The 20,098-nt window shown below is 37.6% G+C and overlaps 1 protein-coding gene across 2 annotated transcripts in view; it reads right to left on the bottom strand.

Annotated features, from left to right (window-relative positions):
* Nucleotides 1-12,062, bottom strand: part of LOC122646097 (translation initiation factor IF-2) — a 44,338-nt gene extending 32,276 nt beyond the window's left edge. For both annotated transcript variants that reach the window (XM_043839577.1, XM_043839576.1), the window contains exons 1-3: nt 11,982-12,062; nt 995-1,085; nt 557-632 (exon numbers count right to left, since the gene is read on the bottom strand). In XM_043839577.1, coding sequence (XP_043695512.1) covers nt 557-632; nt 995-1,085; nt 11,982-12,008 — 194 coding nt within the window. In that variant the 5' untranslated portion in view covers nt 12,009-12,062. The remainder of the gene's footprint in view (nt 1-556; nt 633-994; nt 1,086-11,981) is intronic.
* Between the last annotated feature and the right edge of the window lie 8,036 nt (nt 12,063-20,098).

Genomic DNA, 20,098 nt, shown 5'->3' with positions numbered 1-20,098 from the left:
GGCGCCTGGATGCCTAGATGTCGCGTAGGCGTACGCATTGACAACTAGGCTGATTAGAGTTCATACAAAGTACAAAAGTCCAACACCTAGAACTTAAGTTTGACCGCATTAGCAGATATGGGTTTGCAAAAGGGGAAAACAATCTAGTGTTTGATGGCATTAGCATCTCATTTTACATGCATTATTGACATAAAAGGTTTTTATTACTTTCGCATCAGTGTTTATTGCTTTTACATACATTGATCATATTATAATGGTGTTTCTCGTACAGGGTTATGAAGAATGGAATCGGGATCCAGATCCGTCCCAGAAGATTCAGATCCAGATCGGATCAGAATTGGCTGGAATCGATCAGGAATTGGCAGGAATCGGATGAAATCTACCCTAATCCTAGAAATACAAAGCGGTTCGGCGAAGGCTAATCCCGATTCTTAGAACCTTATTCTCATAGTAAAAAATAATTGAAGGAAATCACAAAAAAATCTCCTATTGACATGCCACAGGACTCGAGATGAAAAGATGTAAGAGCAGAGGAAGAGAAGACAAGACAACTTACCGAATAAGCTTTAGTTGTTGTTTGGCCAAATTTATGCCATTTACAGTATCTTGGCATGTTGAACTAACATAGAACTCTGCAGAAAAATATAAGAAATGATCAGCAATGAAATGAACCTTGAATTTTGAAGCATTTGCTTCCTTTTATGTGCGTGTGTTCATAGTTGTCAAGGCATTGCCTAGGCGTCTACTGCCCTTTGCTGCAAGGGCAACTTGGTCGCCTAGCGCCTTGTTTGTCGGCTTGATGTCCAAGCCCCCCCCCCCCCCCTTCAAAGCCTTGGATCGCCTAGACTTTGTAACAACTACATGTATCTAGTTAAGGGTATTCAAATTTTGGACACATAATGCAACTAAACCAACATTAACAAGGGAAATTGAAGGAGAAATCAGAATCTATTTATACTTATTTTGAAAAAAAAACATTGCAACTCGCAAATACCTGGAAGGCTCCCGATTATAGCAGATACCAATCGCACTCCATCGCCTGGAGTGGTAGAATTCAAAGCTTTTATGAGATTGGAAGGGATACCCTGGGTAAAAAGAAGAAGAATGGGAGGGGCAGAATAGTTCAGGAAAAAAACTGCAGAAGTACAATGGACATGAGATAGTAAACTATTTGAATTAATAAATAAATAAATAATTTACTAACAAAAAAAAATAAAAAGTATTTATTAACTTCAGTTATGCCAAATGACACATCCACTTCAACATTTTGGCTTTTCCTTTCTATAAAAAATAACAAATCCACCTTGATTCCAGAGCATCCGTATACAATACAGTTCGGATTTTGGACATGGACACGATAATTATGTCTACACAGACAATAGGCACCAGATATGGCAAACTTATACAGAATGATTGCATTAGGGGGTATATATGCAAATAAACTAAAAGTGAGGGGATAAAGATAAATATATAACCTGGAAAACATAGATGGTGCATGTTAATACATTTAAATCTAAGGACAGTAGTGTTAATAAGTTAGTCGATTAGATCTTATTGATGTAAATTGGCTGTCAAAAACCAGCCGCAGGTGTAGGGATTCTTCCCTACACCAGCATGAGTAGCCATCGGGTAGGTGTAGGGGAATCCCTACACCAGCAGTTAAAATCGTGGGCTTTTAATTTGTTCTTTTATTTTGTTATTTTATTTAGTCAAGTCCTTATTTGAATTGTAATTCTAGTTGGGATTCCCAGTGCAAGTTTGAATCCTAACTAGAAGTCCAAGTTAGTATTCCTAGTTCAAGTATGAGTCCTAGCTAAGTTAGTCATAGTTAGAGTTTGAATTCTGTCCAACCTTAAGGCTATATATATATGTAAGAGCTCTTGAGAGCTTCCCACGATTCAATGAAATAAAAGTTGCTTTGCAAACAACACTGTCTTGAGATAGGCTGTGAGGGTGGGATGCCCAGGCTGAGAAAGCCTTCACTACCTCTCTCTCTCTCTCTCTCCATCGATCTGCACTCAAGTGTTCAAGATAATTCAAGTCTGCCATAGCCGATAGTTGAAGATCTAAATCAATTTGCTGTTTTCTGCTTCAAGGTTCAAGGATCCCTAAGCTAACAAGTCCATATCCCCAACCCCAAACCTTCTTCTTCTAATCCTCTAAAACCTAACCCTAACATCTCCCCTTATCCGAAATCCATTCTCATACCCTAAAACCTGTACAGCTCAATTCCCTCATCAAAATCTAACCTTTCCAGATTCGATCAATCCCCACATCATAAGGGAGACTCGATTCTGGTTCCAACCCTAGGTGACCATTATAAACCCTAGATTCCCCTACATTCTAATTTCCCAAAACCCAGAAAACCAAACCCTGATTTAGTAATCAACTTTGTTTACATACCTAACTTCCATAAAACATCTCAGGATGGAAGACTTCCCTTTACCAATCTAACTTAACCCTACCTTCAAACCCTAGATCCCATCTAACCCTAACCCTAATTTCAAAATTTCACCTATTTTAACCTAATCGATTCCCCCAACCCTTAGCAGATCCTGGTTATTGGTTCTAGTTGGTATCCTAGCCATCTAGTAAATAACACTAAGACCCAAAACATATGGCTATCTTGACAATATAGTTGCAGCACCTGGCCTTCCGGATTTTTCAATTACAGTGATGCAGAAACAAAAGCTATGCGGCAATGAAAATCCAAATCAAGCAATTCCACCTACTCTCTTCTTATCATACCCATTTTCTCTCCTCTATCAGCCTTTTTCTAGGCCCCCAATGTGGAATCCTAGGTCACATAAAGCTGAAATAGAGATTCCAGCAATGACCAGAATGGCAGAGCTTAAGAAAGTAAGAAACCAGAACTGGAGATTTTTTATGCAGATTCGATCAGATCTGCTTGGGGTGGGTAAGAGAAAGTGAATCAACAAGAGAGAGAGAGAGAGATATGTCGAAGGGAGAGAAAGGAGAAAAAATCCAAAATCATAGGGGGAAAAGAGGGGAGAGAAGGAACAAGAGAGGCCACAACCCGACTATCAAATAAAACTGAATCAATTCCATTCTTCAATCGTGGGGGGCTATTAAGCTTTACATTTATTTATAAATCTGATTCAATACAAATAAACAAGGGGACTTAAAAATTGCCTAAAACTCTCCAACCCCAGGCTATCTTGGAGAGTCCCTAGTTGACTCCAACACTTCAATAATAAAAGAAATAAAGACTAACTGAAAAATAAAATTGCTCCCTATGGTACCCAAGATTGTGTGCATATAAGATTCCTTAAATCTAGGAATCCTTGCTACAGATTGGCCGCAAAGAAACTAACAACTTCCCACTACTATCTCTATCAACTTAGACTACCATGACACTTAAAACAACTTTAAAATAAAATCCTACCCTATTAAAATCATATTATTACATTGTTCCACGTTATAAAATTCAGATATAAGATCCAAGCCACTTCAAAGTGTTGAGAACATTCTCGCACATTCATTCTAATCACTCAATAAGTGAGTCAGGTTAGGCCAGAACTCTAGTCGAGTACCCTCTTGGTGCCATTGTTCTAAATCTCGGCAAAATTTCGGCTAATTTCAGTAATTTCGATCTGTCCGAGATGAAATACTAGGCGATTTACAGTTTCATACTAATTTTGGTCAAAATTCAGTGTTTCGCAGAAATTTCGACCTATTTCATGCCATTTGCCAAAATGACAGTCTACTTGACATAAATACCTTGTATTGCGAGTTCTAGTCGAAATTTCGACCAAAACTCATTTGTTTCGACTTTCGATTCTTTCACCTAGGAGAAGAAGAAAACACCTCCTTTGCTTGGACTTTTGCCACCTCACCCCATCAAACTGCTGGGGTTGCCATATCACTCCAAAGAGATCGGTTGCTGCATATTGGTGAAGATTTGGCCACATTCAACGGTTCCAGATAATGAACTCTTCCCCAAAGTGATTTTTTGCATAAAACATAATAAATACCTGATGGTTGATGATTTATATATAATTTTTTTCTGGTTTCAAAAATTGATTTTCCTACAACAAAAATGTGAAAACATTAGAGTTAATGTAAATTGGATGGGGCTCAATTATCCATACGTTAGACACCGTTGGCCGATCTATGGCCTGACGGAGTCTTTTTTTTTCAGTAATTTTTTTATTTATTGAAATCATGAAAAATATTTTTAAAATTCAAAAAATAGCGAAAATATTCTGTTTTAGTTTGGAAAATATAAAAAAAAAAATTAATGAAAATAATTTAAGCATGTTTTGAAGGCATATGAGGTTTATTATGTTGTACCAAATTTGCTTTTGTTGTATTAGGCAAATATTTTTTTTAAAAAAATTATGAAAATTTATTTTTAATTAAGAGAAAAATATAAGGGTTAGGAAAAAAATAATAAGTAGCTACATAGTTGTTTTAGTGGTCTCAATTGATATGCCTTAATTAAACAATGATTATCTCTATGCAATAGTACAGTGGTGAGATAATGGCTGCATGGAGAGGAGATTGCGATAGGGGAGACATAGTATGGAGGCATGGAGTGCCAATTGATGGTGACGAGAGAAAGACAAAGTGTAATTATTGTGGAAAGCAGATCATGGGAGGTGGGGCCACTAGACTGAAACAAGATTTGGATTTTGGCTGTGAAGATTTCTAAGGCCATAGCTGGCTGCAAAAATGAGGGGAGGGGCTCGAGGAAGGCAGAAAGGAGAAGGCGAGGGTGGAATACAAGGAAGCAGTTCTAGCCACCTATCTAGGACAAGGGGATGACGATGATAACCCTATATATGTGCCTGATGATGGGGAGACAAAAGGCAGAGGCTAGGGATTTTCGGCAGGCACAGACGAGGAGCAGGATAGACAGTGATGTAGATCGATGGTGATTGGTTACAGCAAATACTGCCAACCAAGGGAGCAGAAATCCAAACCACCACTTTGTGTGACTTTTTTTTTTTTTTTTTTTTTTGCAATATGAAAGTTTACATAAGTTTATAAAGGCTAAAACAAGGTTTCCTTGAAGTATCATAGCCTAATATGGCCATTTGCCCACCAAATTGGCCAACCAAAACAGTCTGGCAAGAAATGCATTCTTTCGACAAAATTTAATCCATTTTGGTGCATTTAAGTCTGACCGAAATGGCCCACTGAAACAAGTTTTCGAACTATGCTCGGTGCAAAGAAAAGTCACTCAAAGCTGGAACAAAATCCAACAGCTGGTTCAAGAGATCTGACTTTAGATAGAGAATACAAACTCGTCAAATCAGTTTTAGAAACTGAGAAATAATCAAATAATAGTAACTGACAGCAGAAATAGAAGGCCAAAAAATCCGATTTGAGAATAGCAACTCAAAACATAGTAGTGACAGAAATAGAAAGTAGATAGAAATAGCAAAAGAGGAAATGAAATTAGTAACTACCATACTAAACCAGAATTAGAAAGTTAGGTACAGTAGCAATTATCAAGTTTAGAAACAGAGAGATTAGTAGTTAACTAAGGATAAACAACAGTTACTAATTTAGGAACATGAACCAGAATTAGTAACAAGGAAGACAGATTGATTGAGACAATCTTCCATCCTAAAGAACCAGAAATTGATGGGCTGGGTGTTGTCCAAACAGAACCTGGGTCTGCAACAGAAAAGGGGTCAAAAGTGAAGCATAAAAAGGGATTCTGCTGCAGGAAACACCAGAAGTTGCTATTCTGTTCCAGATGGGGAAATCGATGGAAGGTTGAAGGCTGTCCAGCAATATAGGATGAGATCTGGAACTTGTGGACAAAGGAATGAAGTTAATGGATGAGAGATACACCAAAACACAGTAGAACAGTAAAGAAAAAACTGAAACACTAATAACAGGTAAAGAACAGACCTTAAAGAAGAAAGAAGCAAGATATGCAGGTATCTCACCTACTACAGAGAAGGTATCCCACCAACTCCAGCCTTGGTATCCTGATGCAGATACATCACCAAAAGAGGCTTATTTTAATGGGAATAAGTCTAGGGTTGGGTTATATACATGTTGTGCCTTTGATACCATGGGTTTCCAATGTAATAGGTCACTTTTATGGACCTAAAGTATGGGTAATAGGGTTGCATACGGGATTAACTGTTTTGATTCCATATTTAGTTTTATTTTATGTAATTAGTGGTCATGGGATCACTTAAGTGATCATGTGACTTGGTTAAGTGGTCATGTGACTATTTAATTGTTTTGTAAGTTAGACTAGATTAGAACTCTATAAGTTCAGCCATGTTTTGAGTCTATTTCCATCAGTATTTCAGTTTCCTAATCAGTTAAGGTTACCTAATAAGTTAAGGATTGGGTTAGGCCTTTCTTTTTTAGTGTAGGAGTCTATATTTGAGTCTTTTATATAAGGTCGTAAGGGGGCAAGTATTGAACACGACTTTTAATTAATGAAAAACTTTTTGCTGCTTTTCTTCTCTATTGAAGATTTTTGTCTTGTGTCTGATCAAGGCAGGTGGAATTGTGTTTGATCCAATTGACACCTTGGGGAGTGAAGCCTGGGTGGTTCTATTGAAACTTTTATTCAAGTTCAAATACAATTCTGATTTTTATTCAAGTGGTACAATCAAACAAGTTGCTTCCAAGGAAACTCTAAAACAACAGTGAGTTTGATTCATCCCAACCCTAATCATTCTTCTTCTAATCCTCTAAACCACCAAACCCTAGCATTCCCTCCATACCTAAACTTCTTTCCATAACCCAATTACTAATGTAGAAGAGGTTCAAGTAAGAACCACTCTACAGTAGGAACGATGATAGGTTGCAGCAGAACATCAAAATAGCAATTAAATCAGAATTAGTAACTTAGAGAAATAAAACCAAATCAGCCAGCAGACCTTCACCAGATTGGGATCGAGTGAAGGAGGAGTTGTGGAGTATCTGTGCTCCAAATCTTAGCCTATTCTCACAGCTAACAACTGAGATTTGACATGGAGTCAAAATTACAAGGTTGTAGCAGATCTTGCAAACCAGTAGAAACTGGGTCTTCAAACAATGGATCGGGAGGTCCTGGTTGTGTGATTCAACCCTCCAAACCTCTACTGAAACTGAGTTCAGGTAGCAGAGAAATTGAGGCTGGAAGTTTGTTGGAGAAATAGAGCAGAACAGCAGGGCAGCAAGGTTGTCCAGGCCTCTGGGTTGTATGTCACAGCAGCAGTCCTTGAGGTGATTGAAGATTGATTCAGGCCTTCAAGGAGTCTTCACAACAATTGTATTGAGCAGCAAAGAACAGTAGCAGCACAAGGATCGATTGTAAGGGTAGAGAAAATAGAGAAGATAAGAAAATAGAAAGTGGGGGAAGGCTCCTTCAGCCCTTCAAGCTTCAAAATCAAACTTGAGAATCACCATGCTTGCAGCAGGAAAAATAACTTTCATTCAACTATGTCAATCGTGGGGAATGGCAACAGCAGCTTTACAATTAATAGAGTAGCAGGCGAGCGGAAAGGCTAAAAAGAAAGGAAATCTCAGCAACTGAACCTGCCTTTTCGATCCAAAGATTGAATTTCACCGCTAACCGTAATCAAAGTTTTAATTTCCACCACCCGAAAGGAGATATTCTACGAGTTGCCGGCATTGAACCTTCAAATCATCTGCCTGCTTTCTCAAGTGTCAGTAGCGGGACGTTCTGTCAATTGGGGAAGGTTTTTGGTGACAACACCTGGAGATATCAGAAGTGAGAATGCTGACATGAGTAACGAGAAATCCTGTGAAAAACACGATCGCCAGTGGAAGGCTTTCTGCCAAACACCCCTAACTCACTTAAAGGCTTCTCCTCCATTCGTTCCTCTCCTGTATAGTCGAGTGACTTTGTTCCTAACAAGAAGCAAGCTACCTTCACTCAATTAGGAATATCATAAGTGATCACCGAACCTTCGATCTTTCCGTGTTTCACTTAGTGTGTAATTTAGTTAGGACTTAGCCTCCCTTTCGTTATCTTCCGCCCCCTCGTAAGAAGGGCCGGGTGGATTACCTTTGGGAGCTAAGTCGAAGATCTCGGTGGTCTTGTGAGTGGTTGACGGTGGGTGTAGTAAGGGGAAGACCCTTGATCCGAGAGAGTTATGCTTGCACCTCAAATTAAAAGAAAATAGAAACTACTAAAAATAGAACCTAATGAAAATAGAAACCAGGCTTTATAATACAGCCAACATGCAAGGAACAAAATTAGAAACTATAAAATAGAAACTAAATCTAATTAAAAATAGAAACTTAAGCCTACTTTCTAAATCTAAAATTAGAAACTAAATAAACTTCTAAATCCCCACACAGAGACAAAATTGACCCTTCTAAAAAAGTCTTCACATGATCTGGTCTTGGGCCCCACAGGATCTTCTAATAATATTCCACCAACGCAAAATAAGGGGTTGTGGCACTGTTCACCCTCTTACCCATTGGGAAACTTGATCCAACTTTGGTGGTGTTCCACTCATCCAAACCCTAGAAACCATCACTTTCCTCTTTTCAAAAACCCAAACCCTAACCCCAAAACCCGCTGCCGATTCTGATTACCCATCCTAGACTTGTTAAAGTTTAACAGGACCTTCACTGGAAGACTCCCCTACATCAACTTACCCTAACCAAACCCTAGATTCCATTAAACCCTAACCCTAATTTGACCAAAACACCTATTCTTGACCTACCCGAATTACTGTTCATAGCAGATCCTGGTTATTTGGCTTCTAGTTTGTCCTCTTCCAATCTAGAACTACATTATATCACACCAAGGTTTCCCTACTGCATCCCACAATAGAGTAGTTTTGAATCCCACAAAACCATACTCCGTCTCTCACAGAACTCACAAACTCGAGACTAAATTATTTCTCAAACCAATGGTAGTGGGTATGACCGTATGACCCCCTACTCTTTATTTATAACTTCATGGAAACAAACAAAATAGGAAACCCTTATGTATGTAGGGAGAATCCCTTACAACTTAAATCTCTCTTCAAAATAGAAGTTATTCTATAACATTAGGAAATAGAAACTAACTACTTTGTCCCATATATGACTTAAATCCCTAATACTTAGATTGGGTTTATAGAATTGGCCCATTAAATTACAATAGTAAACCCAAAAATAAAAAGCCCATGGCCCATACATGCCATTGAGCACTCAAATTAAGCCCAATTAATCCATTCTTGGTCTAGATTGATGGCCTGGTTTGCTACTGGCCTTCTTGTTCTTTTAAACTACATCACCCTTTTTTTTCCTTTCTTTTTTCCCCCAACCAGTTAGTTCCCCATTTCCTATCTTTCCATCCATTATTTGGTAACAGACAATGGTCTTACTCGGCCCCCTACTTTCCCCACCTTTCTAATTTTTCCCAATTTTTCCTACCAAAGAGTAGCTGCATGATGCTAGAAGATCCAAGATTTAAACCAGGATGTTTCTTCAAAAGGAGGTTCTGCATGTGTGGAACAACATAACCGATTTTCCTTCAAGCTTCAAGTCCTTAAACAGGTAATTTGCATCATTTTTATTCAGGAATAATTTTGGACCATCAAACCTTATCCATTTTGCATCATTTAGTGCCATTTGAAAGCTCAGTCCTACCTCACCAGCAAGACCAAAACCATTCAATTTGGAGTAAGGTTATGGCTAATTTACTGTTTAGGTTGACATTTCCATTTAAAGAAAGTTTAATTTGACTAAGAACTTGATTTAGAGTCAGTTTTTCATATTGAAATATTATTTATTTGGGGAAGATGACGAGCACTCAAAGGATAAGCCAGACAGTTATTAGAATCATATTATGAACCTTAGATCATTCAACTAAATAATCTAACCAAAACATGGATTTCTTAAATAATAGGTTATTTATGGATGATTTCTTTCTGCCTTAAATACCCTATTAATTTTTTTTTAAAATCCATATTTTGAATTGGGAAACATACTTATACTAGGGTCTACATTTTCAATAAGAGTTTAAATCTTGGGGCCTTAGTAGGTTTTCTTTAAGGCCATGTTTGGTGGGCAAGGAATAAATAAGAGGGAAAAGAAAGTAGGAATATTTTTCTTTTAAGTTGTTGGTTTGTCAATGGAGTTTCTTTCCCATATCGTATGATTTTGCAAGAAAATTTTAGTTTTTTTCTTTTCTTTTTCTTTTTCCTTTTCTTTTCTATTCCCTTCTTGCTAACCAAACACAGCCTTAGAGTCAGTCAGTTGTCCGGTCATTTAGAAGTTTATATTGATCATTCCCTAGTCAAAGCTGCCAAGTGAATTTAGAAGTCTGTATTGTTCAGTCTCAGTCCTCGTTGAAGCAGGAATCTGAAAATGATACACTCTCCTTTAATCCATTCTTTTAGTCAATTGTGTGTATGGCAACGTGTCTGTTCTAAGTATTTCCGAGTCAAAAACAGTATTTTGTGTTTCTGTTATTTTGGAGTACTTCTAGTTCTATACCACAACTTTTGTATGGTAAAACTTGGGGGGGGGGGGGGGAGGAAGTATTTCTGCCACTACAAAAGAACATAAACACGTATGGATTACATATTAACAGAAATACATCTTCAGTGGTGGTGGTGGCGGTGATTCTTGAATATCAAGTCCTTCATTGTGCACATTTTTGCCTTAAGTTTGTGTTTCTGTTTTTTCTGGAGCTTCTTTTAGTTGTTTCTGAAAACTATTCTAAATGTGTCTTTTACTTTACTCGGTTCATTCCCAAAAAAATAAATAAATAACAGACCGGACGCCACATGTTCTGTTTCAAATGCTGATGCAGTTGCCTTAGCCTGGCTGGACCGGCATGACCCACTTTGGAAGCCCAAACCAAGGACTGGTCCTAAACCGGTTTTCTGGTCTGGTAAGGGCTGATAGTTTAGTTTAGGATGCAATATTTGTTTTATTTCTTGGGTAGATTACGTAGGAGCTTATTTGGTAGTTTCCTTTTCTTAGATATGTCGTATTTTGGTAGTTTCCCTTTTGGTTAGTTTCTATTTTATGTAAGGGTATTTTCCTTTAAATTGATGTACTACGATAGAAGAGTCAGCTTTGAAGATTTGATTAATAGAAGTTATTTGTGAAGCTCAGTGAGAGCGTGTGTGTGAACGTGAGTTCCCTCTTCCCTTCCCTCCTTTCTTCTAATTCTTCTACTGTTCCCTCTGTGAAGCCCACCATAGCAGACCACCCTCCCAAATTCTGCATTAAATGTGTTCCAAAAAAGCATAAAAACACCAGAAATGTTTTTTTTTAACATTGCAATAGAGACCCTTACAGAATTAGGATTTCCATTTTTTTTCTTTTTTTAAAGAAGTGATGCTCTCCTTGCTTCTCCATGGTTGAGTTCTGAATAAAATTCTGGATAGAGTTGTTGCTCATATATTTCTGTTCATACAGATGTTGTATGGCAGTTCTAGGGTACTTGATTATAGTCAGTATCATTGATAAGTTCTATTTGAGCTAGATTATTTTGAATTAATCTAGTTGTGCTTTGACTCCAAATTATTGCTGAGAGAAAATACTAGAATAAACTAGAGTTTCTCTAATATCCTTGGCTTATCATCACAAGATCCTGAATCTCTTCCTGCCTAGATCCCATGTTGCTTCATTTTCATGAATGATGTAGAAACCAACTCACAATATTAAAAAGCCTTCCTCACTAGATCTATGCTTTGGAACATAACCTGCAATCTTTACTCCCTTGCTATAATTTATTGAAACGGCAGCATTTCAATTATGAAAGCAATCTATGATTTAGAACCTATTTACTTATTAAAAAAAATGAAATTGCAGAAACAATTTAAAGTTAAAAACATATTTGGCTGTTACTGCCATCAAAATTATTCATCTCTAGCACGAATTGGTTTTAAGAAGTCATATGTCCTTGCTGTATTCTTTGCGAGTTAATGTGGATTTGACTAACCAGAAAATTCAGCTTCTCTATAAATTTTTAGAAGTAATGGATATCATAATCATTTTGGATTGAATAACCCATGAAAATATACCTTTCTTCTAATCTCTCTCCACGCCATTCGAAAGTATTTTATGCTCTGTAAGAACAGAATAACATTAAATTGGATGCTGTTAAACAAAACAATATGCAGAAGAAAGACAAAAATCAACGGCTTGAAGTTGTTAACAGTATATTCAGAAAATAAAAAGTTATCAACAGTAAGAACTAAAAGTACTTTGACACCCTTGCAATAGTGGTAACCAACGTTCAAGGCAGCGGTCAGAGGTTCGAAATTAAGTATTTTGCCACCATTTTTCCGCCTGCTGAAACCAAAATGTTCCAGGGATTAGGCAAAATGGTAGCAACTTTTGGTCCATTTTGTCAAAACTGAGACATGGCCATTTTGGCGCTCAAATAGTAGAATTTTACCATGAAACTTCAGAAAGTGCCTATTTAAGCATGATTACATATGTTTCAGTCATTAGATTGGGGGGAAAACACTCAAAGTGGTAGTCTAGCTTCAGATACTATGTTTCTAGTATATAGCATAGCCTACAGTATCCTTTCTCTTTTGTGACATATTCTATACTTAATTAGGCCTAGAATACACATCATTCAATCAAACCAGTTGCAATAAGCATTAGGAATGAAGAACCCTAGAATACACATCATTCAATCAAACCAGTTGCAATAAGCATTAGGAATGAAGAACCAGAAAACTAGCACGCATTCCACAGTTATCAAGGTGTGAAGCCATTTAAAACTATAATCATACACAAATCCACTACATTGTCAAGAAGTGTCATCAAAGACAATAAGTACAAATTGTCCACTGTTTGATTACAAGTATACAACCCTAGGTCTATGTCAATATACTGAATACCACATTAATAATCACTTACAGTTTTTAAACACAACATCAATATTTCACAATTTTCATGATTTTTCAACCCAAAACAGAATATGTTTTCCTATTTCAATTTAATTTTGGGATTTTGAATCAAAATTAAAATATTAATTATTTTGGGCAAAATTACAAGCCACGCCTACATCTTACACATATAAAATTGAACACCAACCAATATATTGATTTTATTTATAACAAATATCAGTTTCAAGAAAATCAAATTCTCAAATTAGAAATTAAAAAAAATATATATTGGTTTCAAGAAAATCAAATTTGCAAATTAGAAATTAAAAAATGAATTTTAATGAACACAAGCCAATATATATTTAACCTAATCTTTGGAAAAATCTGTTTCAAGAAAATCCCCAATTTCGACAACCTACCAAGTCCATGTTAACACTTGTTCATACAAATTGGATGTTAGTATAGTGATTAACTACAGCTAATCACATAATTCATGCCTCTAAACACAAGAAATTTGAAGGAAATCGGAGCAATTTGGGGATTTACCTTCAACCTTGGCCAAATGTTGTTCAAATCCACCCAAAACCTATAAAGTGAATGGTCCAAAGTCGCCCACCAAGCCTTGATCCAGCAGCTAAACAAAGGATTTTGGCCAAATATCCGGGTTTTGGAGGGAGCTTGCAGGCGAAAGGGGCGAAGTTTCAAAATTTGGATGAAATCTCAATTTTATATAAGGTGATTTTACCATTTCGCCAAAATGACTGAAATGATACAGAGATTCAATCACTTCGGCGAAACATTTCACCGAAATCTTTACTTTTATTGCGCCCATGATTTCATTTCGGTTTCTGGCGAAACCAAAATATTTTGGCAAAATTGCTAAAATTTTGAACCATGCTGTGGTTCAGAAGGGCTAAGCATGACCAGGCTACTGAAACCCATCATTAAATTGCAGAGTGCAGACACATCATAACCTGTTGTTTCGACATTTATGTGCTGTTTGACAACATTTAGAAAGTTTAGAAACAAAAACACTTGGCCTGAAACCTTAACCGAAGAGTCATATTAAAAGGGAGAATAGCAAGAACAACTGCCTAGCACAGTTGGTAGAGTGTGGTGTGTAAAAACCCACCCTACTAGGAGAGTAGGAGGTCTCAGGTTTGAGCCTCCTAGTTCTCACCTTCCCTCTCCCCCCCCCCCCCGCCTCCTTAGAATAGAATACCTACCTATCCCAAAAAAAAAAGGAGAATAGGTCTTCAAAATTTGATCCAATTCTGACAGTTGGACCTTAAGATATGGAGTAAACCTACTCCAACTAGGAAAACTTCAAATCTGCAGAACTGATGTTAGATTTCAGATGTTTGAAAACAGAAATTGATGATTAAGTTAAAGTTATTTCAGAGAACAAATAAAAAATTATGAAGAAAAACAGATTTTGAAAATTGAGTAGAAGTTGACCTGAACTAGGAAACCAGATTTTGATTAGAACTTTAGGGTTCTAAAACAAAAACTCGTATCAAAGAGCAAGTAGAAAAATCAGCAGAGTGTAATCAAGAACCAATTCAGCAACTTGGACTTGAATTTAAGAATAAACCTGAAACTGAAATTGATAGCAGAACAGTAAGGCTCTCTTTGGTATGATTTTCATTTCTGTTCCTGGCCTACTTATGAGAAATCATTTCTGAGAATAATTTATGGACCTAATTTATGGACCAGAACTCTCTCTCTTTCTCTCTCCAAATATACTCATAAGCTTCTCCAATCTGATCTGCAATTTGTTTTCAATATGTTTCCAATTGTTGTTGTCGCATACCACCTACCACAGCCTTCGTGAAAGATGTATTCATCTTGCACCCTTTTTGTTTAATAATCAATAGACGATAACAATATCGATTAGTAACTTTAGCATCTAATGAGTCCAACAATATGACTCTTTCACACCCTTTGCATTGCCCCTCATACCTACTTCAATACCCTAACCATGATCTATTTGAAATAAATACCAATTCGAATGAATGAACAAAGCATGCAACATGAAGGAAGGAAAACCAAATAATAAAGGAAAATTTGTCAACAAAACAACACCTTAATCTACGTTATCAAAACAAAAAATCCTCAAATAGTCAAAGGTATGAACCAATGAAGACTGAATGTGGTTCACACAATGATGGATAATGACATGGTGAAAATTGAGGAGAGAGATACCGCCAAGTGACTATTTTAGATATCTGGGGTTAACCATAAATAAAGAAGGTGACAGAGAAGAGGATATTTCATATAGAATTAAAGTGGGATGCATGAAGTGGAGAGGTGCAATGTGACCGACATATTCCTTTAAAACTTAAAGGAAATAATGTAATTCCAGCTGGAGATAAAGCTAACTAGAACCAGAACCAGGATCTGCTTGGGTTTAATGCAATCAGCTAGGGCAGAATGGATGATTAGATGAAATTACGGTTAGGGTGATGCAGCACCAAGTAGGAAGATGAAGAAGAAGAAGAAGTCCTGAACTTAGGATTTAATTAGGGAGCCATAGCTTAGGTTTATTTTGCTTGCATTTTCCATACTTAGTTTATTTTCTGTTTTTTAAATTGAACCAGTTTAAATTAGTTGCATCCAATTGGTTCAGTTGGTCTAATTTAAATGAAGTGCTCTTATTGGCTAATAGGTTCTTAAATCCTATTGGCTAGTAAGGAATCTTCTTTTAAATCAGCAGTTTTAAGTTAGAATCTTTTAATTTAAGTTAATAGGGATAATTAAGTCTTTTCAGGGTTTTAAATTATTAATTTTGTTTTAATTAGGTCCCTTCCACGATTTTAAGTGAGGAGGTAGTTAGATTGTATTAGGAATTGGCCTTTGGCCTTTAATTATAAAAAGACAAATTGTGAGAGGCTCCCCCATAGTTGAATATTTGAAAAAAAACAGAAATTGTTGGCTGCCGATTGCTGCTGCTGCTGCTCCTGTTGCCTTGTGGTTCTATCAAGGAAGGAGGACAGGTGGACCTCCTGTGACTCCTTACGCCGTGACGGCTGGGAGGTTCTCTCTCTCTCTGAAGGTGGTTCTATCCTTCAACCCTTGTTCAGACTTGCTGCCAGTGGAGTTCTACCGTAAGTTTGAATTTTAATTTCTGTTTCCATTCATTCTCCTTCCCCAGTCGATTCCCCCTTTATTTTCTGTTTTAATTTCATAAACCCTAGAACATCTAAGTTCTGTCCAGCCCTACCCTTTCACCCAAATCTCCTCAAATTTCAGGCGTAACATCCTTGCCATAACCCTCACACTCAATCCGGCTTTGAGCCCAATCTGATTAGTCAATCCCTAATTCCCCTCATCTCCCACAAAACCCCAAAAAGCCCTAAGATAGTCTAAATTCTGTCCAGACTATTCTAACCATCAGAATTGGCCAATATTTTGATCGAACCTTCCCCCCACTGCCAGTAAAACTCGACCAGAAACCCAGCCCAAAAATCCCATCCTAAACCCTAGTTTTCAACCTAGATTCTAAAACCTAAAACCCTAACCCTAACCCTAAAATTCTGGAATTCGAAATTTGATTCAAACCTGTTTTAGTAGCTTCCCCTAGGCCTGCCTATTAAAACCAGATATAAATTACCCCATTCCCCCATACCTAATCCTAGTCCTAGTCTTAGTTAGCATTCCTATTTCTAGTTTGAAGTTTGAAGGTCTTGAAGTGTTCTAATGGAGTTACAGATATAAACTAAGATAGGTATCGATTTAGGGTTTGGGTTTTGTTTTGGGAAAGTGAAAGGAGAAGAGATCGGGTTTGGAGTTAGGCTTAGGGCAGGGATTAGGAGAAGAAGGGTTTGGGGGATTGGGGATTATATGCTTACTTCTTGTTGGATGGATCCTTGAACTGATAGCAGATCTGAATAACTGAGCTATGAATCTTCACACACTTGGCAGTAGCAAACTTGAACAAACTTGAATGCACTCGAAGGAGAGAAGCAGTGAACTAGTGAAGGATATCTCAGCCTCACCTTCACAACCTATCTCAGGACAGTGGAATGCATCAAAGCAATATTCCTCTTTATTAAATCGTCGGGGGCTCAATTGAGCTCTTACATTATATAGCCTTTCAGGCTGGACAGAAAATAAATTCTAACTATGACTAGGACTCAAAATAGAAATAGGAATGCTAACTAAGACTAGGACTTCTAATTAGGATTCAAACTTGCACAAGGAATCCTAACTTAGAATTACAACTCAATAAAGAATAATAGAAACAAATACTAATCTAAATCCTAACAACCCCATGACTGCTGCTGGTGTAGGGAAATTCCCCTACACCTACCCGATGGTTACTTATGTTGGTGTAGGGAAGAATCCCTACACCTGCTGCTGGTTTTAGACAGCCAGTTTACATCAGGAAAGTAGTTCTACAAGACTGTTGTCTAACCGGCTATGATGTATGGGGCGGAATGTTGGGTAGTTAAGAAGTGTCATATAGCGAAGCTATGTGTAGCAGAGATGAGGATGTTAAGATGGATGAGCAGCAAAACTAGGAAGGATAAAGTGAGGAATGAATGTATCAAAGCTGATTTGGGAGTTTCCCCGATCAGTGACAAGCTCCGAGAATGTCGTCTGAGGTGGTATCGCCACATTCAACGGAGGGCTAGGGACGCCCCAGTAAGGAGTGATCTGATCCCGATTGAAGGAGCTAAAAGAGCTAGGGGCAGACCTAAAATGGTCATAGGAGAGGTTGTGAGGAATGCATTGTCTGCGTCTTGTGCCAAGTATGACCTCAGATATAGAGCCTATTGGAAAGCAAGGATCAATGTTGTCGACACCATGTAGCTGAGATTTTCCTAACTTCCTGGGCTCTACCTCTTTTCTCTTACTTTCATTTCCCATTTCTCACTTCTCTTCTCTCATTTCTTCATTTTTGTTCTTCAGTCCTCTTACTTTCTTTTCCCTTGGTGCAGACCTCAGTTTTCTTTACTTTGTGTTGCAAATCCATGTAGCCAACCCCATTTAGTTGGGATAAGGTTGAGTTTTTGTTGTTGTTGTTGAAAACTGAATGTGGCGTTCAAATAAAATGGAACCTACCTCATCAAGTCAGCAATTAGTGTTCTACTCTGTCCATTCCTTGAGAAAAACAAGTAGCATAACAAGACAACAAGAATTTATAGGCAGCATGGTATTAAATAATAGAATGCTTCATAAAGCTTGTAAATCATCAAACGATCAATAGCATTGAAAGAATATTGTCATCTAAGCTAACCACCACAAAACATCAAAACACATATAATTCTACTTAATCATTTTGGTGTGCTGCGTGTGCAAACATAAAGACAGTTCACAATGCATCACCTTTGCTTTCTAACAGACAGATTGGAGATAAGTCAGGTGGTCACAACAACTGCCGACAACCAATGTAGGATGTAGGAAACATAGAGGTAGTAACAAAACAGAAGAGTTCACTTGGGGCATTGATAATGTCATTGCCCAGTCTCTGACAATCTTCATTTAATCTCTGCATAGGTCAGCTGGTGTGCACTAATTCCTGGTTTGGGCATGCTTAAACTGTCTAAAACAAATAAACCTGGTAAGTTACTACATAACCCGACTACCCAACCAGCAAAAGATATACTAACAGCTTGAAACTTCCAACTTGAACAATAAAGGGGTTGGTTTTGGGCATGGTACAAGATCTCAGCGAGATCTCACTAATAACTCGGTTTCAATGGATCTCGAGACGAGATCATAGTGATACCAAAAAAACAACAAGATCTCAGTATCTCGTCGAAATCTCGCCAAATATCTCGGTCTCGGTTCGACTCGGATGAACCAGACAAACTTAAGTGTTATAAACCCCCCCTCCATAATTCGAGAACCCACCCAAGATCTCGGCGAGTTTCTCGGTTTTTTGAGAAACCGAGACGAGATGGGATACGATACAAAATAATAAAACATCTCGACGAGATCTCGGATCTCGGGTTGACCCATGGAATTATCCATCTTCCATGTATTTCTTACCTAACTCGACAGAACTCGACATATCTTGGCAAGATCTTGGCGAGATCTCGGATCTCGGGTCGAGATCTTGGGTTGACCCATCTACTATGTATTTACTTACCTAACTCGACAGTACTCTTATATGCTTGTTGTGGAGCACTATATGCAACATTACACCAACACTATGTCATGGGAAGACTATGTGACACTAGTGGGGACAGAATACTTGATTCAAAGTCATTTTATGTGATGATAGTTGCAACACTATTAAATAGTTTGATGTATCACTTTAACATGTCTAATTCTTATTTAAGTTGTTTAACTATTAATTGAATGTTTTGCTTGCTTACTATTACTAAATTATGTGTAGAGTAGGGTATTTTAGTACGTCATCGCCTACCAACCTATGGTCCGAATTGAAACTCATATTTGGACTTTGTTTTTGCCAAATCTGATAGTGCCAAAGTGTTTAAATGGCCTAAAATAGATTGAATACCAAGTTTCAGACCCTAACTAGGTCTAAAACCCACCGAGTTGAGGCTTCGAGTCAAAAAAAAAAAAATGCACCAACTCAGCGAGATCTCGACTCGACTCAGTTTTTCCAAGGGCCGAGTTGGTACCCATACCCGAGTTTTAGTACCTTGCCCCCCCTCTCGACGAGATTTTAACCCCAAAGTCGAAATCTCACTTTGTCTCACCTCTGTTTGTTTGCTGTGAAGGGAAAACTCATACAAAGTGATGGTTCGGTTTGTAGGGCTGTTGTGCAAGACTTCGAGCGTTACTTCCAGCATACTATGTCATGGCCAGCTTTTGCAATATAAACAGAGCAAAGCTTGATTCGACAACAACAACGTGGTCATTATGATGATCCGGCCCGACACTCGTTTTAGTACTAGCTTGTATTTGTTTAATCTATGTCTCGTCCCAAGTTTCTAACAATTAGTCAATTATTAGCAAACCGTCAAACCATCACCCTGTATGATTATGAAATATGAATATGATGGCTAATGCTTAAATGGTTTATGGTTTGATGTATTTTAATTCCTAATGATTATTTAAGTTGTTTTATACCTCTACTTCAATTATATGAGTTCTAAATATTGTGTGGCTTAGCCTAGGGTAGACCTCACATACGCCATAGAATATCAACCTAGGGCCCGAAGTCAAAGTACCATTTTAGGTTTGAATTTGTAAAAACTAATGATTCCACTATGTTTAGAAGGCCTAAAATAGGGTGGATGTGAAGTTTCAAGACCTATCTTGGCTATATGGCCACCGAACCAACCATCGAGTTGAGCCATAAAAAAAATGCAAGATCTTGG

This window comes from Telopea speciosissima, chromosome 11, assembly GCF_018873765.1.
Source record: "Telopea speciosissima isolate NSW1024214 ecotype Mountain lineage chromosome 11, Tspe_v1, whole genome shotgun sequence".
NCBI lineage: Eukaryota > Viridiplantae > Streptophyta > Magnoliopsida > Proteales > Proteaceae > Telopea > Telopea speciosissima.
The sequence above is the reverse complement of the archived record's forward strand: the minus strand, read 5'-3'. Positions and strand labels throughout refer to the sequence as shown.